The sequence below is a fragment of the Clupea harengus genome, chromosome 16 (genome assembly GCF_900700415.2).
Source record: "Clupea harengus chromosome 16, Ch_v2.0.2, whole genome shotgun sequence".
Taxonomy (NCBI): Eukaryota; Metazoa; Chordata; class Actinopteri; order Clupeiformes; family Clupeidae; genus Clupea; species Clupea harengus.
Window position 1 is genome coordinate 19,073,906 of NC_045167.1, and position 22,125 is coordinate 19,096,030.

General features: G+C 46.9%; 1 protein-coding gene across 1 annotated transcript in view; it reads left to right on the plus strand.

The window, feature by feature from the left end:
- The window catches only part of ptprb (protein tyrosine phosphatase receptor type b), a 47,589-nt gene that overhangs the window by 13,932 nt on the left and 11,532 nt on the right, over positions 1-22,125 (plus strand). Inside the window, exons 10-26 of the mRNA XM_012841397.3 lie at positions 517-780; positions 1,233-1,496; positions 1,881-2,150; positions 2,667-2,930; positions 4,252-4,518; positions 4,732-5,013; positions 9,137-9,415; positions 13,367-13,516; positions 14,235-14,496; positions 14,653-14,750; positions 14,883-14,988; positions 16,727-16,807; positions 18,603-18,620; positions 18,733-18,814; positions 19,113-19,203; positions 19,819-19,895; positions 21,516-21,650. Of these exons, the coding sequence (XP_012696851.2) occupies positions 517-780; positions 1,233-1,496; positions 1,881-2,150; positions 2,667-2,930; positions 4,252-4,518; positions 4,732-5,013; positions 9,137-9,415; positions 13,367-13,516; positions 14,235-14,496; positions 14,653-14,750; positions 14,883-14,988; positions 16,727-16,807; positions 18,603-18,620; positions 18,733-18,814; positions 19,113-19,203; positions 19,819-19,895; positions 21,516-21,650 (2,990 nt within the window). The remainder of the gene's footprint in view (positions 1-516; positions 781-1,232; positions 1,497-1,880; positions 2,151-2,666; positions 2,931-4,251; positions 4,519-4,731; positions 5,014-9,136; positions 9,416-13,366; positions 13,517-14,234; positions 14,497-14,652; positions 14,751-14,882; positions 14,989-16,726; positions 16,808-18,602; positions 18,621-18,732; positions 18,815-19,112; positions 19,204-19,818; positions 19,896-21,515; positions 21,651-22,125) is intronic.

Consider the following 22,125-nt stretch of genomic DNA (forward strand, 5'->3'; position numbering starts at 1 on the left):
ATTCAGCTTCAATTTTTCATCAACAAGGGGTAGTTATTCTTGTATTTTTCACCCAATCCATCTGTCTGACATAGAGTACCAATAAAGCCACTTATGAGTGCAATACCGATATCAGACGTATCCCTCTTAGGCCTGTATGACATTAAACACAATGTGGTGTCTCAGAGATGTCATCAAAGTAAATATGAATTGCTCTCGGGTGTGAGGCTACATTATTTCCCCATTGGCTCTAACAGCAAAACTAAACATGTGGTCATTACTCACTATCAGAGCTTGTGAACTATGTTTGTCTTTGTGTGTTTGACAAAGTGAATATGTTGTGTGTGTTTGTGTGTGTGTGTGTGTGTGGTGTGTGTTTGTATGTGTGTGTGTGTGTGGGTGTGTGTGTGTGTGTGTCTGTCTGTGTGTGTATGTGTATGTGTGTGTGTGTGGGTGTGTTTGTGTTTGTGTGTGTGTGTGTGTGTGTGTGTGTGTGTGTGTGTGTGTGTGTGTGTGTGTGTGTGTGTGTGTGTACAGTGCCTGCGGCAGTGCAGTCGTTAGCCCTGGCTGGAAGCAGCAGTGGGGAGCTGTGGGTGACCTGGTCTCCTGCGCTGGGGGATGTAGACCACTATGAGGTGCAGCTGCTGTTCAACGACACCCAGGTGTTTCATCCAGACAAGCTGGGCAGCGACACACACGACCACCGATTCTCCACTCTCACCCCCGGGCGCCTTTATAAGATTGTGGTGTCTACGTTCAGCGGTGACTTCCAGCGTCCTCAACGAATTCAGGGACGCACAGGTGTGTGTGTGTGTGTGTGAGAGAGAGAGGGACTGACAGAGAGAGATACAATATTGACCATTAAGAAGGGACATTTTCCAAGGGATCAGATTATTTAATGAAAATTGTTTTGATTTGATTTAATTGAAATGAATTAAAATGGAATGAAAATGAGCAGTTCATAGCAGAGATAGCACACTGGCCTAAACTCACAATTGATGTGGGTATGTAGGGGATGCCAAGGGGGATGGCTAGACTTGTTGTTTAATCAACTAAACCATTAACTAGTAAATCCAAATACATATACTATTTCATTATTTAAATCACGAGTACACTTTTGGTTGAAATTTGCTTCAATGAAACTACACGGAAGAAGATCCATCCTTCCATTAGTGCATATCATCCCGTAACAGTTGAGGTGCATGTATCATATTTCATATATCTCGTCGTTGTTTCCCCTCAATATGAACCAGTGCCCAGCCAGGTGCAAAGCCTCCAGGTGATGCCAGGGAGCCACAGCGGGTCCCTGAGGGCCGCCTGGGCCCCCGGGGAGGGGGACGTGGACTCGTACACCATCGCTCTGACGCTGGGAGGTCAGGTGCAGGCCTGGAGGGAACTGCCCAAACAGGTGACGGAGACGGAGTTCCAGAACCTTCTGCCCGGCCAACTGTACAACATCACGGTGCAGTCTGTCAGCGGAGCGCTGGTTAATAACAGGACCAGCAGCGGAAGGACCGGTGAGTGAGAAGTGAGAGGGAGGGAGAGAGAGACAGAGTTAGAGAGACAGAGGGTGGGGGAAGGAACAAATTCATTCTATATTTTGTGTTCCTGTAATTCAAAAGGGAGAATAAAGTTCTAACTCTATCAAAGTCAAGGTAGAGATTTCTAGGGTGTACACAGGACACTGATTAAACATATTAGAATATTTACTGTACAAATACTCATTTACTAGATGTTTATTCAAAATTCAGAGAAAAAGAACACATCGAAATGTGTATGTAGGATGAGTTACTGCATCATTGGATTTTTGTGAATCTGGGTATGTCTATCTACCTCGTTATATGTACGTGTAGATGTGTGTGTACATGATGTGTGCATTAATATCCGTGTGTGTTTTGCAGTCCCGTCTACGGTGACTGCCCTGCAGGCGGACAGGGAGCACACCACCCACAGCTTGACTGTGACGTGGGAGCACCCCACGGGCGTGTACGACGGCTACGTCCTCCAGCTGCTGGACGAGAACAGCGCCGTGGTGACCAACGCCACGCTGCCCGCCGCCAGCTCGAGTCACCTAGTGCCGGGCCTCACGCCGGGCCGCTGGTACCGCGTGCGTCTGCAGACACTCAGCGGGGACACACAGAGCCCTGACGCCATCGCAGAGGGACAGACACGTAAGACACACACACACACTCACACTTACACAAACATACACACAGACATAGACATCAGGACACACAGAGCCCTGACGCCATCGCAGAGGGACAGACACGTAAGACACACACATACACACATACACACACACACACACACACACACACACACACACTCACACTTACACAAACATACACAGCATAGGCACACTTGCAGATATACACACACAACTCACTGAAAGATACACACATACATATTCAGACACAGAGTGTGACCCCACACAGACACATTTTCATAATTTACTACCAGAGATGTATGCAAAGACACAGGCACACACACACACACACAAACTCTCTCTCTCTCTCTCTCTCTCTCTCTCCATGTTTCATTCTGTTATTTTTCCTGTCATACCCTTTCTTGTCCTGTCCCACACACACACACACACACACACACACACACACACACACACACACACACACACACACACACACACACACTGGTGGATTCCTGAACACTAACTCTGCTCCAATCCCCAGGTCCGGCGGCGGTGAACGGTCTGGCCGTGAGGACCAACACCACTAGGGAGCTGAGCTTCCGCTGGAGCGGCTCCGAGGGCCACGTGGACAGCTACGGCCTCTACCTGTACCGGGAGGACGAGACACTGCAGGACCACAGCAAGGTGGGGCCCGGGGCCCGTGGCTGCACCTTCAGGGGCCTGCAGCCCGGCACGCTCTATAAGATCGTGGTGCTGAGCCGAAGCCGGGACATGACCAACGACTCCTCCATCTGGGCCCGCACTGGTAAGCTACTGTCACATCCACCACAAACAACACAGTTAGCTGCTACTAGCGGTTAGCTGCTACTAGCGGTTAGCTGCTACAGCTCCATAGTTACGACAGTGCTTTGTAAAACATAATTTCTGGTCGAGGGATGACAACTAAAACATTGCAGAACACTATACACATACACCTGCAACTATATGCATACACATGCCACTATACACATACACCTGCCACTATATGCATACACCTGGCAACTTTGTAAATGTTGACATTATCTTTTTTCTTTTTTTTTTCTTGTTTTATTTTGTACTATCCCCATCACTGTTCATCAAAACAAGCTAAAACTTTGAAAATGATGTTATGTAAAATTGGTGACAGGCCTATTTAGCCACAACAGAAACAATATTTTTGTCTGCCCGGGAACTTTCCTACACCACTTGACAGCTTTATTAGTCAATAACGCCGTCAGACATTCCCTTATGTGGTCTGATGCTATTTGCCAGTGAGATGCTCTGCAATAATACACAATCCCAATTTCACAGGCGAAGAGGTGCCATCTAAATGCAAATGAATGCCACGAGCCATTAACTTCTATTTGTTTGCATGTCTCCTGCCTGTCACTGGTGATGGCTCCACTTGTCTCGTAGAGATGAGGCGTTCTTAATCCCGACACGAGCACTAGGCGCTCGTTTGGTATTTAGGGCCTGATTTATACCAACACTGATGATGGGCCTGTGAAGTGAAAAGCAATTAAAGTTGATTCATGACACAGGATCATTATCAGTGACGCCGACGCTAGGCTAGAGCTTGATTAGCACACGGCCTGGGTTGGCTTATCCTAGCACATCATATTGTGTGTGCATGTACAAAACAACATTTATGGATAACGGTATGTGTATGTTTGTAACCACCTGAGAACCAACCCATACACTTGTGTCCTCTGTAGTGGACATATTTTTTAAGGAAATCACAAAAAAAGACACTTGTTCTCGGTTCCCAGGAGGATAAAGGCAAGATTGAACTGAACTGAATGTCCTTCACTTGTCTCTTTTATTCACATTGCCCTTTCTGTGCAAATCCTCCAAATCACATTAGAACTGGAGAAAAAGAAGGCGGAACTGTGTACTCTCTGTTTATTTTACAAATGGATAGAAGGGTCAGCTTCTGAACTAGCTGAGCAGAACAGAGAATCAAGATGATACAGTATTGACAGTGTTGATAAGGTCATTGACATTACCTCCCCCTCTCACGCCTCTCTCTCTCTCTCTCTCTCTCTCTCTCTCTCTCTCTCTCTCTCTCTCTCTCTCTCTTTCTGTCTGCTTTTCTCTGACTGTATCAGTGCCATCTCCAGTACTGGGCCTGCAGGCAAGGCATCAGGAGCAGACAGACAGCCTGCACGTGAGCTGGCGGCGTGGGCCGGGAGAACTAAGCGAGCTCCTGGTCTCGCTCTACGGACCGGACGGCACCCAGCAGGCCGAGCAGCGCCTGGGACGGGAGCAGACCGAGCACGTCTTCCAGGGCCTGTTGCCAGGACGACTGTACAACGCCGTGGTGACCTCGCACAGCGGGGAGTTGAGCAACGCGGTGACGGTCGCCGGACGAACAGGTCAGTCAGGAAACCTCTCAGTCAGACATGACTGTATTGGTATAAAGTATAGCGAAAAGACAAAAGTTCATGAATAGGTTATGTACCGTTTCATCTATGCATATATCATTCATCTATCATTCATAATGCATACTCAAGCTATCCTTCCTTCCATTCATCCTTCTCTCCATGCACCCCTCTGCTCACATTCATTCTCTCTCTCCTCTTCCACAGTCCCGCTGCCTCCAACATCGCTCCGCTCCAAATACATGGACGTCAACAGCACCGTGGAGATGACCTGGTCGCCCCCGGCGATGGGCGACTTTGACGACTTTGAGCTGCAGTGGCAGCCTCGTGACCGGCTGTCTGTGCAGAGCGTGAGCACCGTCCAGCGCGCCCTGAGCGGGCTCTACCCCGGCCGCCTGTACAACTTCACCCTGCGCACCGTCAGCGGTAGCGGGGTCACCGGTGGACCCGTGGCTTACAGCCCGACCGCCCTCATCCCCGTCAGAACCGGTGAGTGCTGTTTATCTATCTGTTTATCTATCTGTTTATCTATCTGTTTGTTTATCTATCTGTTTATCTATCCTCTCTCTATCTGTCTGTCTTTCTCTTTTCCCCCTCTCTTTATGTGTCCCTCTCCCTTCTTCTGTGTTGCTTCTGTCTCAGTCATTCTCTTTTCTACGTTGTCATGTTGTGTGGGTGCTTCTCTGCCCCTCTCTCTAATACCAATTCTTAACAGGTCTTTTTCCCACTCTGACTCTTTTGGTCTTTTTCTCTCTTTCTCTCTCATTTTCACTGCCTGTCCCTCTCTGAATTCTCTCACTCACACAATTCTCTCTTTCTCTCTCACTTCCTCTCCCTGTCCTTCTCAGTTGAATTCTCTCTCTCACTCACACACTTCTGTTTGTCCAATGTCTGACTACTAGGACACGCTAATCTCCCAGATGTTTGTGCAAGAACAAGATCTATGCTGCTGCAATTTCGCAGCAACGAACCAAACAGCCACTAGGGGGACACACTACCACAAACTCAGCCACTGCATAATCAAATTTCCATCCCTCACTCGCCAGTAAACTCCCCTGTAGCTGATCCCCAGCCATCTGAGACAACCTCACTCTTGCAAAAAAAAGCAGTTAAACACAGCAGGTTGCTTCTGATCCCGGGTCAGCGAGGAGGTTATAATTTCACCACAGCGAGCTGTATTAGCTGTGTTGTTGGTTGAGCAGGTGGAGAGCGAGCGAGTGGGGCGGGGTCCATTTAGTGAGAGTTCAGGTCTGATCTAATAACGGGGCTCTGTGGGTGGCCAGTCCTGCCCTGTGGACTCACACACTCATAACGTCCTCATAACGTCCTTCAGAACACACGCCACGCATAATCACATTACTGGACATGTGAAGCATTGCAGTCTACAGCATAAGAGGAAGTAAAAAGATCTGTGTGTGTGTGTGTGTGTGTGTGCGTGTGCGTGTGCATGTGCGTGTGCTTGTGCATGTGTGTGTGTGTGCGTGTTTGAGTGCGTGTGCGTGTGTGTGTGTGTATTTGTTCGCGTGTGTGTGTGTATGTGTACAGTATATCTGACACAACTGATTGTGTCTGGATGTGTATGCTTGTGTGTGCATCTGCTATATGCAACTACATGAACAGATGTGCTAAGGGGAACAGGGTGTGAATATGTGTGTGTGTGTGTGTGTGTGTGAGTGTGTGTGAGTGCCCTTCTGTGTGCATGTGTGTGCTTGTGCCTGCGCGTGTGAGTACACTGCTTATTTTTTGAAGTTCCTAATGAAATCCCTGCTGATACCGGCGGATGCTCTCGAGAGTCGCTCCTGGAACATGATGAGTTCAGGCCCAAAAACGGAATCAGAAATCAAGGTCTGGGGGAGAACAGCGGGGGGGAAGAGAGAGAGAGAGGGGGGGGAGAGAGAGAGAGGGGGGGGGAGAGAGAGAGAGAGAGAGGGAGGGAGAGAGAGAGAGAGAGAGGGAGAGAGAGAGAGAGAGAGAGAGGGAAAGAGGGGGAGAGAGGGAGAGGGGAAAAGGGGGGGAGAGAGAGAGAGAGAGAGAGAGAGTAAGTTGATGTCCTACTTTGCAAAAACATTTCTGTTTTTCTGTGTGGACTCCCAGGCGCTGTCTTTGAAGCATGTGGGCTGGGCCTTGGGCAAGTGAACACATGTAGTCTTCTCCCTGTGGCGCTGCTCCTTCTTTCTGATAATTGTGCCACAGTCACACACTGTCACACACAAAGGCAGAGATACGGTAGATAGGGAAGGAGGAGACAGACAGAGAGAGAGAGAGAGAGAGAGAGAAAGACCGGGAGAGACAAACATATTGGTGGACATATGTCTCATGTCATATTCATAAGAGTATGTTCACAGATCTGTCTCAAACTGGAGATAGAGGAGAAGTCAGCAGCCTAGCGGCTTGTCATTACACATGGACCCAATTAATATCTCCCTATCCCTTTCTCTCTGTGAGATATACACACACACACTCAGAACACACACACACACACACACACACACACACACACACGAACACACACACACACACACACACACACACACACACACACATTCACCCAGAGAGAGAGAGAGAGAGAGAGAGAGAGAGAGAGAGATGAAGACACACACACTCCATTCACAGTTGCAACATCAAGAATGTTTAGCAATATAATTATATCTGACAGCCAGATATTCACAAAGTCAGTATCACAACCCTTTAAGCTTGACCAACTTAGCATCCCATCTCTTGATTTAGCATCCAATTACCACCCCAGTCTTCATTTCCTTTACCGGCACGTGAACTCCCTCAGCGTAAGGCAGTTATGCTAATAGCTGACGTATATGATTTGATTACGCAAGTAGAAATGAAGATTTCACATGTCTAGACACAGTAGCTAGATTTAGCTATGCATCTCCTTTTGTAATGACTGTGACAAGAGAGAGAAAAAAGAAGCCATTTTCATTAGCCTTCCCGTGCAATAAGAATATAGTCATTCATTAAAGTGATGCAAACTACAGTTAGTGTCATCTTAGCTCGAAGCGAAATGAACGCCAGGTATTGTCTCCGGTGTGGATTAATACCAGGCTCCGCACCCACATCTGATTAAACAGCCATCACACTCCCTCCGATATGACTGTTCTGATTGATGAGTTGATCAAGAGGCGCAATTACCAGCGATCAGTGGATGTCACTTTTTGAACTCCAGAGACGGGGCTGTGAAGGGCTGTGCGTGGATGTCTGTTTGTCTCGGACTTCAATCAGTTCCTCTCTTCTCTACTCAAGTCACGATGATGGGGGTATTGATTTAGGGGGATCTGTCGTGTCCTATCCTCGCTTGGCGAGTTCTTTATCTCCAGCTTGCAAATAGGCTCCCCTCGGCTCCAGTAAAGATAATTTCTTCCCCGGCTACAAACATTCATCTTCTTTCGTTTCTCTCTCTCTCTCTCTCTCTCTCTCTCTGTCTCTCCCTCACACACAAACCCACACACACTACTCCCTAACACATTTGTAAGTGCAGTGATTCTTATCAGCTCAGACTTAATGTGCGGCATGTTGGAGATGAGTAATGCTGGATATTTGTGTTATCGGCGAATCTTCAGCTTATCGAGGACAGACATCTGCGATCTTAACCAATTCTGGCCCATATCCAAACAAACACACACACCAACTCTCTCTCTCTCCCTCCATCTTTCACACTCACTCACAGACACACACACACACACACACTCATGGAATGTCCACTTTGAGGTCACATTCTCTTCTTGTTTCCCTCCCCCTCTTCCTCCCTCTGTCCTCCTCTTTCTCACATCAAAAAGCATGTAGGTGTCAGTCCCCTGAGTCATTCGTCGCCCTTTTTTTCTACATCATGAAAAGGCCCACACCTCCCATTCTCCTCCTGGTCAATCAGTATCAGACCATAGGTGAACAGAACCGAGCCCACAAGGACCTGGTCGATTGTTGATGAGAACATGGGTCAAGCACACTGAAAGAGTCCTTGGATCAGTTGTTGAGTGTGGCAGTGATGTCAGGCGCTGGCAGGATGAAAGAGAGCCACATCAAATTAAAGTGTCTTGACTTGAGGTCAGCCGGACGTTGGCGGTGTTAACACAATGAGTGTCTAGTGTTAGCCATATCTGCCGCCTGGGCTTTGTTATCCATCTGGAGGTCCATCGCTCATAGCTTAGCATTGCTACTTGGCTTGGCAGGTCAGCGAAAAAGGCTTTCATGCTGGATTGGGCAAGTGGGGCATTTTGCCAGTTATACAGCATATACTTTCTGTGTGTTTGTCTTTGTGTATGTGTGTGTGTTTGTGTGTATGTTGTTACGTACCGGCTCAAAGTACGCAACATAAATGGGGAGACCACGCACAATTTCAATAATAAGAAGTGAATTTAATAAATAATAGGAGTTTAACACAGACAAGAAATAACGGAATAGTAAAGCAATAAACATTAAATTAGCTGGGCCGTCACAATGTACATGTGTGAGCATTATAAATTTTTCTCCAAAATAACCCTTAAATGTCATAGCATCCTTGAATGCAGTCCAAGGAACGAGCTCTTTTCGTTCATTTTAACAGCGACACTGTTCACCATAGGATACCCTGTCTGATGTCACTTCCTCTGTTCCCCCCTCTCAGCTCCAGGGCAGGTGCTGCACATGCACTGCCGGCCCCAGAGCTCCACGGCGGTGTCCTGCTCCTGGACGCCGCCGGAGGCCGACCACGACGGTTACGAGGTGGACTGCCGGCGCGAAGACACCGGCGAGCGGGTGTACTCCATGGTGCTCGAGCGAGACGCCACGCAGCACCAGATCCAGAAGCTGGACCCCCACCGCCACTACGCCGTCTCCGTTCGCGCCAAGGCGGGGGGCCTGAGCAGCCCGCCGGCTAAAGGGAGCGCCGGCACCATGATTGACCGTAAGTAACCGCTAAAAGGCTGTTAGTTGTCAGAGGCCTTGGCTCGCATAGTGGCACAGGCAAACACATAAGTGTTGTGCTCCCCCCAGTGAGATTGCTTTCCATGTTTGTGTGTGTGTAAATGTCCCTCTTTACAATATTGAATCCCTCTTCTGTACACTGGCCCTGAAGGAATTCACTATTCCTATACAAGAAGAAAACATAAACACTCATTGTGATTCCTTCACCTCAAAAGACCAATGGCATCCCTTAATTAATGACAACAATTACTCACAAACAGATTCATTCTTTTGTGGCTCAATCATTTACCAGAACTACTTTCTGAAGTGTCCACATAATTTGTCATTGCACATAAACCATTTGAACATATACTCGGTTACACATAGCAAGAGCGGTGGCATGCCTCCTAACGCCTGTCACTGTCTGGCACTGCGGGTACGGCACCTTGAGCTCTGCACAGCTTCCGGGCACTGTGCCCCCTCAGGCCTAGTGGCCATGATGAATAGGGCCTTCGAGGGGCTTATATGGTTCATCGTCTGCCTGACAAACAGGGCCACAGCTGGGTTTGAAGAGTCTGGCTAGGCCTAACAGAGGGGTGGGGCTGGCAGTGGCGGGTTGAGAATGGTGATGGGGGTTGAAGGGATTGGCAGTCCTCTCCTCTCCTCCTCCTCCTCCTCCTCCTCCTCCTTCTCCTTCCCAGGTTGCTGAGTCCCTCACTTGCTGGCCCTGATTGATATTTCTGCTGCCCCAAGATGTCTTAATGGTCAGCTAATCTATGGTTGGCTTTGCTTCATTAATCCCCAGTGCTGAATCAATGTGTGTGTGTGTGTATGTGTGTGTATCTGTGTGTGTGTGTGTGTGTATCTCTGTGTGCATGTGCATGTGTGTTTTGGAGAGAGAGAGAGAGAGAGAGAGAGAGAGAGAGAGAGAGAGAGAGAGAGAGAGAAAAGCACCATTGGATTTCACGGTCTTCCAATTCGTTTAGTGTTCTGAGTCAATTATATTACTCTCTCTCACCTAGCTGTTTGCATTACTGGCTGAACTGTAATTCCTTTTTTTCAAAGGCATCTAGCAGAAAAGCTTGCTAAATCAAACTCCATGTTATATATTATCACACGCTTAACAATTTAACTTATTCAGCCTTCTTTCAAACTATATAGTAGATTGAACGTATAAAGAACAGTTTGTAAGGAACACAGAGGTCACGTCCCAGGCAAACAGTGAAGTAAAAGAAAATGTTGTCATCCTGAATCACGTTCATGGAGAGGCTTTGCTTAAAGCAACCGTCACTAGTTTGTATCGATGAAAAAAGTTCTTCCTCTTGCCCCACATTCCAGTTCTGTCATCATGATTTATCTGAGGAGGACAGAGGTAAACAAGAGAACGAGAGGAGAGGAGGAGGAGAGGGGGAAGAGATGGAGTAAAGAACTGCCCAGATAAAATGACATTTTAGGAGAGAGAATGTGAGCTTACTTGTTCCCCCTCCTAAAAAAAAGCCCATCATATTACAAAGAATTGTGGAAATTAAGTGGTGCTGGGTTAGAGAGACAGTCACACACACACACACACACACACACACACACACACACACACACACACACACACACACACACATACATACGGTGAGGGAGAAGAAATTAAGTGATGCTGGGTTAGAGTCAGGTCTGATAGGTCTGATATATCTGTCTGTCTGGCAGCACTGTGCTACGCTCACACTCACACACACACACACACACACACACACACACACACACACACACACACACACACACACACACACACACACACACACATAAGGTTAGAGAGAGTCTGGTCTGATATATCTGTCTGGAAGCGCTGCGCTACGCTCAGATCAAAGGGAATGCCAAAATATATTCTCAAAGCTGGCCAAAAAAACCTTTCTAGAACATTTTCAACCATTAACAGCTAATAAGAAAAAGATAAATGGTTCTGTGGACACACACACACACACACACACACACACACACATACGGATAGGGGGAAGGTAGAGATGTTAAGAAGAATTCATAAGGTTTTAGGATTAGACAACTGCAGTGCTAAGAGAATGTGATGGCGGATGTTATTGACGTGGGTCATGTTTATCGTTTGTTGTTGCTGCTGCAAGGAATCTCCTTTCCTTTTCCAAAGGATGGTCCAGTGTACCCTACGATAAAAAAAGGAAGCATTGTAGCACCTTTCCTGCAGCATTCAGAGAATTCAACTAGATCTTATCATGGCTGCCACTTAGATAATTCTGGGTCAGGCTCAGTTAGGAACCTTCCTTGTTTGGAACCTTCCTTTGTCCTTTCCTGACCACTTTGCCTTGACCACGATAGAAAACGTCACAAGGTCAAGGAAAGGTGTGAAGGAGAATTCATAAGGACTTAGGAAAAGACAGCCACAGTGCTATGAGAATCCGACTGCACTTACACTTGAAGCCTACGTAATTATGTGACGGTGGGACGTGGGTCTTTAAATCTTGCTGCTGCTGGGAATTGTGGGACAGCATTATCTCCTTTCCTTTCATAAATGATGGTGCAGTGTACCTTATGCTAAAGGTGATAAGAAAGGAAGAATGGAAGCATTTAGAAAATTCTACCAGCTCTTTTCATGGCCGCCACTTAGATACTTCTGCATCATTTCACTCAGTTAGTAACCTTCCTAAGCAAAAAAGACTATTCAACCGGAGCCCAGGCCTCAAATCAGCAGCGTGTATTAAAGTCCATTGACAGGTGGGACATCCTTGCTAACCAGAGTTGCACTGTCTCACGTCCCAGCAGAGGGAGAGGCCCAGCTCACTTTAAATAAAGGCCCCTGCAAATAGCTCTGTTCTCAAGGGAGATGAGCAGACAAGGTAAGGGCTTTAGAGACAGAAAAAGAGAGAGAGAGAGAGAGAGGAAACAGGAAGCTAAGGAAGGACACAGAAGATGACAAATGTAGGCAAAGAGAGAGAGAGAGAGAGCACGACTGCAAAAAAGGGAAAAACTGTGAGGCAACAAAACAGAAAAACTCAGAGACAAAAGAGCATGAAAGAGCAAAGTAGGGAATAAAAGATTAATGGGAACAAGATGAGTGTGGATACTGGAGAGGAGAGCGAGTCAAAACCAACATAATTAGATTGGAGGAGACAGTGCCATATTAACTAATAAATCCTCCCTGTGCACCCCGTAGCATGGGGAGGGTACGCTCGTGCCCCGGCTGCCAGTGGACAAATTTACTGAGGCCCAGCCGTTTCTATTTTATTTTATTTCATTTTATTCCTTGTTTAAAAATGCAGTGAGCTGCTCTATGTCCCCTCTGCCAAAAGGAGCTATTGTCTCGCACTTATACCCCCACAACCCCTGGTGAAAGAGCCGCTTAGCTGTTGAACACGTCGATATCCAAGGCTGTGAAGTTTCCAGCGAGGACGGAACTGCTTTTGAGAGTCGAGTGTTTTGTTTTTTTCCCTCTGACGGCACTCAAATCACATGGCAGTTGTTACTCCTGAAATGGCATTAATCAATCGTCCGGATGTGACAGCCACTTTGCAGATTTAATGGACACGTTGGCACACGTTGAGAGATGTGGCATAACAAAGACCCAGACTCCGCTTATGATATGAAGGGCTGTCAGGGAATATATGAATATGAAGGACCTCTAGCCTTTTAGCCGCATTGAAGAGGTCATTGGTAGTTTATAACGTCTTAACCCTGCTAAAGTTAAAGCTTTTAAACTCTATACAGGAGTGACGTAGATTCATATACATTCATTCTGTTTAGCAGATACATTTATTCAAAGTGAATTAGAGTGCAGTTGACTGCACTCAATTTGTCCGGGTCTCATTTGCAGAGCAATTGAACCCATGAACTTTACCAAAGCTTTGCCATGCTCTGCCAATGAAGTGTGAAAAAAGACTGTGGGCAAACTGATCTGAAGTCAGCTAATGAAGGCGTCGGTGCGTTTGCCCTGCAGGTCCCCCGGAGCCTTCGGAGAGCGTGCGCGTGAACGAGCGAGCCGCACGCGTCACCCAGTCCACCATCTTCTTCAAGTTCAACTGCAGCTGGTTCAGCGACGTTAACGGGGCGGTGCGCCTCTTCACGATCATCGTTGCCGAGTCTGACGGTAGGGTGAACACACTCACTATAATAACAAACACCATCACACCATAAACACCATCACACCACAAACACCATTACACTATTACACCATAATAATAACCATCTAAGAGTACATTTACCTCCACACTTTTACCCTCTCCTTTCCCCCATTCCCTTTCTCCTTGTTCTCTTTCTCCTCCTCCTTTACTTTTTCCTACTCCGTTTCAACCTTCTTTTTCTCTCTCTCTCTCTCTCTCGCTCTTATCCTGTCTTCCTTCCTCTCATTTAAGTGATGCACATTAGGCTTATAGGATAATTGCAGAGTCTGCTCAGTTGTCTGTGGGATTTGAATGAATGCTGCGGGCAATTAGCATCCTCCCCCGTGAATATGATGATGATGATGATGGGTGTGTAAGGGGAAGAAGAAGAGGAAAAGTGCGAGTCTGTTTCTTCCCCCCAATGAAACACACTCAATTACTGATGACAACCTTGCAGCACCTGCTCTCTGTTACTTTGTCCTTGTTACTGCTCCTGCTTTCGGGAAGAAAAGCTTCCACGGTCTTTGTGGGAATGGGTGGGGTGGAGAGGAGGAGGAGGAGGAGGAGGAGGAGGGCGAAGACAGCTTGTGCTTCAGAAATACAGAAAATCTCAACTGAGGAAATCAACATGGTTTCCTCCGATTTTATCCCCTCCATCTCTCACTCTCTCTCTCTCTCTCTCTCTCTCTCTCTCTCTCCCTACAGACAGTGAACTCTTTCAACCGGAGAGGAAACACCCGCTGCCCTCGTACCTGGACTACAAGATGAACAGCTCAGTCCGGGCGTACCAGACCAACTACTTCTCTAGCCACTGCGCTGACAGCCCCGACACGGCCGGCAAGGTCTTTGAGATCAACCTGGGAGCCGAGATGGACACCTTAGGGGGCGCGTGCGAACTGGACCTCGATAAGAGACACTACCTCAACACCTTCTGCGATGGGCCTCTCAAGGCCAAGACTGCATACAGGTGGGCATGAGCTGACCCCAGAACAGTGATTAAGCCAGGCTGTGTTATTTTCAAAGATTGGCCCTTCAGAGATGATGCAGTGAATGAGTTGCTCTCTTTAGCCATAGCAATCAATACATTCTGCACATAAAAGCCTTTTCTCTGTCTCCATATCAGGCTGAGCATTAGAGCTTTTACACAGCTGTTCGAGGACAACCAGAAGGAGCCTCTCTTTACAGACACTTATCTGTCTCTGCCCATCATGACCCAGCGAGGTAAGAGCAGACACGTTATTAAAGTCCGGTCCAAATGTAGTTAGAGAAGTCTCTGTCGGTGTGTTTTTAGATTTGCAAACAGCACGCCGTGCATCATCTGTGTCTTTGTGGTGTTGCCTGTGTGTTCTTCAGAGCCTTTAGGCGGGATCATCGAGGGGCTCAGCGCAGGCATGTTCCTGACGGGCATGATGATTGCCGTCATCGCTCTGCTCATCTACAGGCAGCGAGTCCGCAAAGTGTGAGAATCTGAACCGACACACACATACACACACAAACACACACACACACACACACACACACACACACGCAGACACACACACACACACACACACACACACACACACACACACACACACACACACGCACACGCACACAAGCAACACAGAGCCAGGGGCTGTTGTGGATCACATTCCAACCGAACATTCATGCTTACAAATGTAAACATGCCCACTCTGATATGGAAGCAGATGTTAGCGAGAGATATGCACATCAACTCACCATGCCAGTACACTGTGGCCAATACTAAAAGTCGCTCTATGCATGCTAGCATGAGCGCTTCCTTTTCACACCTAAAACCAGCCAGCAAAACCCACTGTGCGCTCAGTGACAAACATGCAGATATGATGCCTAGTCACTGATCCAGACTGTGGAACCAGGACTACACATGCATAATAAGGCTACAACTGCTGTGGACCTGGATCTGACCCACCGTTTAATGCCATGTGTCTTACATATACATACAGTTTGGTCCTCATATATACAGTATTACATATATTAAAGACAATAAACGTTAGTCAGATCTAAGCATCTAAGCATCAACACTCATGCTTATCGTGCCACGAAAGATTTTAGCACGCTAACCACACCACTCACCGATCACATCTCTAAAGCAGCAACCAGACAGACAGACAGACAGACAGACAGACAGACAGACAGACAGACAAATCAGCACGGTGACACCAGAGACACACCAGTGCCAGGCTGTCTGATATAGATGGGAAACTGAATGTCATGAACCCCATTTCCTCCGAGAAGGCTGGGCATTAGCGAATAATTAGGGCGCATTGTTCCAGAGCGAAGGAAGCAGGCATTCCCGAGGAAATGCGTTGCGAGGAAATGACAGAGAGCCGAGAGGCAGAGAGTTCCTGTTTGTTAATTAAGTCCAGCTAAATAGTCCAGACCTTTTGGGCTTGTCATCTTATTAAACTCTTCGCTGTGCTGTGTAGCCTTCTGGTGAAACGTACAAATATCAGCATGTGGGTTATATGATGAGGGTGAAGGCATTTCTTCTTTTTTAATAAGCACAACATTCATGAGCAGTGAAGGAGACCCAGGAGATGTGGGTGGTTGGATGCTGTGAGGAGAAGAATTTGACTCTGTGGGTCTCTCTCCAGAATGGCAAACATGGCATTACAGAATGATGAAATGGAATGAATGCCTAAGATTCTCAAAAATAATAAGAATTGCCCCCATTCCTACCAGTCAGTCTATTTTGGGATTGTGTCATATGGGTCCGCTGTATACTATGTGTCCTTCTAAGAGTTTCCTAACTAGTAAATACTAAATACTATATACTAGATACTATATACTTACATGTTGCTAACACATAAGCTAACCTTAACCCTGAGCAGATCTTTTGTTTTTAAGTTTTAGTGGTGGGCTTTTTAGAGAGAGGCGGTGTGGGTCTGTGAAGTTACTGTGTGTCACACTCAACCCAGATCCCCATGGGTGCTGTGGGCACGAGTGAGACCAACACTACAATGGGTGCTGTGGGCACGAGTGAGACCAACACTACCACTTCCACCACACCTCCCCCCTAACCCCCTATCTGAGCAACGTGTAGTAATACTAACAGCCCATTTGACTCAATGTAGTTAATGAAGTATTGAGTATGTAGTGCCTGAGGACACTGAATATGATGCTTGTCCATTATTTGTGACGTGTCTGTGTCTGTGTGTGTGTGTGTGTCTCTCCAGAGCGGTGCAGGAAGGGCCTGTGGTCAGGATGAGTATGTGGAAAGAGGTGCCAGCCTCAGGGATCTACATGGGCGTCCGGAGGTAAGAGAGACGAAGAGAGCTCCTTCCTTTGAGCACCTCATTCCCTTTTCCTCCTCCTCCTGCTCCTCCTCCTCCTCCTCTTCCTCCTCCTCAGCATTTAAACCGCAACGAGAAAATGTTTTTATTATCTCGGAGTGTTTTCAATTTGTGCTCTGAATTAGATTTTTTTTTCATCTGAGATTGGATCAGTGGATTGATCGGAGGTCACTCAATACCGCTCTTTTGCACTCTCTTGTTCTTTCTCTCTCTCTCTCTCTCTCTCTCTCTCTCTCTTTCTGTGGTTCATTGACCCAGGAGAGCAATCTGAGAGAGTGGAATTGTGTTGCATGACATCTAGGGCCTAATGAATAAAACCCTTTTAAATTTAGGAGAATTCTTTGATTATACCAGCAGGTCATTGCCCTTTTCCAGACATACTAGAACTCAGTCTTTTAAAGTCTATGTATGTATGTCATCCATTTTATAGGTGTGTGTGTGTGTGTGTGTGTGTGTGTGTGTGTGTGTGACATCGAGCAAAAGAAAGAGAAAGACAGAAAAAAGACAAACACACCGATTGGTGCTTGAGAGAAGGGTGTGAGAGATGATGTCATACCTCCAATTTCTAAATATAGCCCGACCCTCAAATGTTTTTTTGTCTGAGTGTTTGTCTGCAAGTATTTGTTCGTCTGTCTGTTTGTCTGTTTGTCTGTCTATATGTGTGTGTGTGTGTATGTGTGTGTGTGTGTGTGTGTGTGTGTGTGTGTGTGTGTGTGTGTGTGTGTGTGTGTGTGTGTGTGTGTGTGTGTGTGTGTGTGTGTGTATGAGAGAGAGAGAGAGAGTGTGTGAGTGTGTGTTTGGCAAAATAATGGATGCAATTATCCGCAAGCCTGAGTGGATCGATGGGACGGAAGTAAAAGCATGGTGTTGAAGCCATTCATGCTCATTACTCTTCTCCCATTTGCGGACGACCGCGGATTGATCCAGATCTCTGGCAGACACAGAGCCCCGTGCTCTTGCGTCGTGCTGGGCTCTCTTTCTCTCTTGCTGCAGACGGGTGGCCCGTGAAAGTGGTGGAACCTGTGGCCCCCCATCACCATTCTGATGGGTTAGGCAGGGAAGCTGGATGCCAGAGATTGGCAGCAGCGCATACATGCTGAGTCTCTGCTACACGCTACAGCCTCATGTTAGACCATCACTTTGGTCTGGCTGGTTGCCAAGGAGCCACGCAAAAGTTTGGTTTAGAAGCCACCGTCAGCACAGCCCTCTCCAAACATTCTTTCTGGTTTTACACAGAAAAACTATGACTATATTACATCATACAATAGGATACCATGACTAAAGGCCATAACTATATGATGTTATGGTGATGATAACTCTATGATGTTGCTACGTAGTCCTACCTGTAGTGTAACATAGGCAGGAGCCTTCTCTCACTCACAAAGGCAAGTAGTTCTGCTATCTCACTGTCTCTCGCCTGCGTGGCTTAGCACAAAGGTGCTCCTGTCATCAGCATGCTATTTAAAGGCGTGTTTTGCTCAGCCACTTTAATCGATGCAAGAGTAATGAGATTAGGAAGAGAGAAATGAATCCTTGACTGGTGAGCAGGAAATGCTGTGATCTTAGAGTGCATGAAAAAAGTGGCTGTGTGTGTGTGTGTGTGTGTGTGTGTGTGTGTGTGTGTGTGTGTGTGTGTGTGTGTGTGTGTGTGTGTGTGTGTGTGTGTGTGTGTGTGGGTGGGTGTATGTGTGTGTGTGTGTGAGGTGATTGAATGCAGCCAGTGCTATCTAATCACCAATTCTCTTCCCTTTTATTGCAGCAATCGCCGAGTGACGAGGTGCGTATTCACAACTCCCTCTCCTTGAAACGGGTTTATATTTGATAGGAAAGTTTTTTCCCATCATCAGAGTCTAATCCAGACCTCACCTCCTTTTTTTTGCTCCACACAGCCCTGTGAAAGCATCTCACTTTGAGACCCACCTCTCCAAGCTGTTGGCCGACTCTAATTACCTACTCTCAGAAGAGTTTGAGGTTGGTTGCTGTTCCTATGCAAGCTCCATTAAAGTTAACTGCCAACTGTGGCTACACTATCGCTATCAAACTTTGAAGTGCTTCGGAAAAAAAAAAACATTATTTAGTACAGATAAAATCTCCATCTTTTAGTATATGTAGAACTTGTCCATTTGGTATGTGGATGCTTTTATGCTACATTGAATGAGATCAGAATCCCATCAAGCCCAGCTGATGTTTGGGGTTTGTTTTGTCATAAGGTGCAGTATGTGAACTCTAACCTCTGAACTCTAACCTCTGGTGCTAATGCTCCTCTCAGGACCTGAAAGATGTGGGGCGAAACCAGCCTCTGGATGCAGCCCGCTTACCAGAGAACCGTGGCAAGAATCGATACAACAATATACTACCCTGTGAGTGTGTATTAGTAAATGTGTGTGTGTGTGTGAGCGAGAGAGAGAGAGAGAGAGAGAGAGAGAGAGTGGTGGGGCTGTAGTGTCCGTATTAGTTGCTGAGTATATCAGCCTTTCGAGCTGAATTTGGGTGTATCAGCAACCCTGCGGAAGAAAGAGCGCTGTGTTCTGCTGAGAGTGGAAAGGGCATTGATTTAGCTCTACTAATGCCATTGTGTCCATGTTTTATTACATCACCAGCTCCACCGTCAGCGAGTTTCTCCGCAAATTTGCTTTTGCGCTGACTATCACTCACAGGTGTCTCACACGATCTAAAGAATATTATGGCCATTTAGAACCAGATTAAGCAAATGAAAATTAAAAGGCATCGTTTTAACTGGACGAAATGAGAAACAAGGATATATTGTATAGTTCATTCGAAACATGCATGCACCAGTTTTAGAGAACTACAGGCACATGCATGCACCAGTTTTTAGAGAACTACAGGCTGCCAGAGAGCTGGTCTGGTGCGTTTGTGGATCTTACTCGATGGCAGTGGGATGAAAGCCGTGTTTGTATGAGCGCCTCAGCCGCCCACCCAGTGAGCCAGACCACCTGTCTCTGCGTCTCTTTCAGACGACTCCACCAGGGTGAAGCTGTCCTACTTGGAAGACGACCCTTCTTCAGACTTCATCAACGCCAGCTACATCCCAGTGAGTTCTAGAAAATACTGGCTGCCCTCGCTCTACCAGAAATGTAGATTTATGAAAGAGTTTGGTTTTAGATGCAACAAGCATACACTACTATACACACACACACACACACACACACACACACACACACACACACACACACACACACACACACACACACACACACACACCACTTCTTCCCACACCAACCAGCGAAAGAATAGTAAAATCAGAGCTCATTCAGAGCTCAACACGAAAAGTGCAAATGCCATGGAAACGGTGAATGCTGTCTCCTGTTCACTTCGTAACCAAGTGTTGGACTGGATTGGCTTACCAAACATGTACATACCATGAATGCCTTTTAGAACTGCCCAGTGTAACATTTGTTGGCCAACACTGTATGGTACCTTTCTGTCTCGAGTGTTTGTGTGTGTGTGAGTTTGTCCATCTGTCAACAGTTAATAGCGTGTGTGTGACACACTGGACAGGTGTGTGGTCTGGTTTGTCTCGACACCTGTTAACGACTCAAGTGATGCCCATTAAAAGACTCATGCACTCCCACTGCACTCCCACTGCACTCCCACAAACACACACACACACATACACACACACACACACTAACACACACAGACACAGACACAGACACACACACACACGTTACCATCACGGGACATTCTAATGACACATGCACATACATATTCTGACACACACACACACACACACACACACACACACACACACACACACACACACACACACACACACACACACACACACTCAAGCTCTCTATGGGGCACACTAATGACCTCCCCTGCCCCGACTCCATAACTAGATTCCTGATACTGGATGATCCCCCCCATCTCTCCTCTCATGAGGCGCATGTCCCCTCTCAGCTTACCCATGCCAGTGAAATGGCTGGCCTCTTTGCCCCCGTAGTCCATCATCTGACATGTTTACACACATGCACACACTCTCAGTCCCTCCACTGTGCTGTGTGATATCTGCAGCCGTAACCGTAGTAACATTAAAACATGGCAGTGTTTCTTTCTTTTTTTTTCTGCTGAGTCGTTTGTTGTTTGTTGTTTTCTTGCTTATTAGTCGAGCTGTTTAGCCGTAGCTGTTTCTTTCAGCTGGATGACTAAGCATTCTGGGAGCCCTCCTCAGCTGTCTTCGGCCCTGGGAGAGAATAATGAGGGTGCTTTCTACCCATGTGAAAATAAAAACAGCTAGCATCGCAGTTATCCGCATCTTTATTGCGCTCAGTGTAATTTGTATCCCCATTAACATTCACCAGTGCCGTTCAACACACACATCTGTGACTCGTAACAACGTTATTGTATGTTAAAACCAGGTTCATAAAATTCTACTGAGATAGCATCTGTCCGTCTCTCTCAGCTCCTGTTTATTTCCATATGCAATGCTTGTGTCTGGGTATCTGTCTGTTTACACATGCATCTTGTCCACCCATCCATGTTGTCCCCCTGTTATGTTTCTACCTGCACACCTGTTTGTTGGACCCATGTCTGTCCATCCCTCGTCTCTGCACTTCTGTCTGTCCATCTTGCCCACCTTACTGCCTATCTGTCTGTCTGTCCATCTCTTTGCTCATGTCTCTGTTGTCCCTCTGTCTGTCCGCCGCAGGGTCATAATTTCCGGCGGGAGTACATCGCCACGCAGGGGCCGCTCCCGGGTACCAAGGAGGACTTCTGGAGGATGGTGTGGGAGCAGAATGTGCACAACATCGTCATGGTTACGCAGTGTGTGGAGAAAGGCCGGGTAAGTGGGAACCCCCCACCCCCCTCCCCGGCTCACCGCCGTCCTCTGTTGCCTTGGTGATGAAGCCCAGACCAAAAGAGAGTGAGAGAGAGAGAGAGAGAGAGAGAGAGAGAGAGAGAAAAAGGGAGAAATGACAAAAACGTCCAATATTTAAAGAGGAAAAAAGAGATGAAAGGCCCATTGAGATGATTGGCCCGTGGAGCACAGAGTGATTACACTCCGAAGGCTGGGTGACGTCATCAGGTCAGCCGGTTAAGCCTGCCTCCAACTGGCCCAGCAGGAGGTCGCAACTAATGTGTCATGTCTGTCTACATGTCTCTTCTTTCCTTCCTTCTTTCTTTATTTCTTACTTTCTTTCTACATTTACATTTACATTTACTCATTTAGCAGATGCTTTTATCCAAAGCGACTTACAAGGATGTATACACATTTTCTTTCTTTCTTTCTTTCCTTTACTTCATTTTGCCTCTTCTCT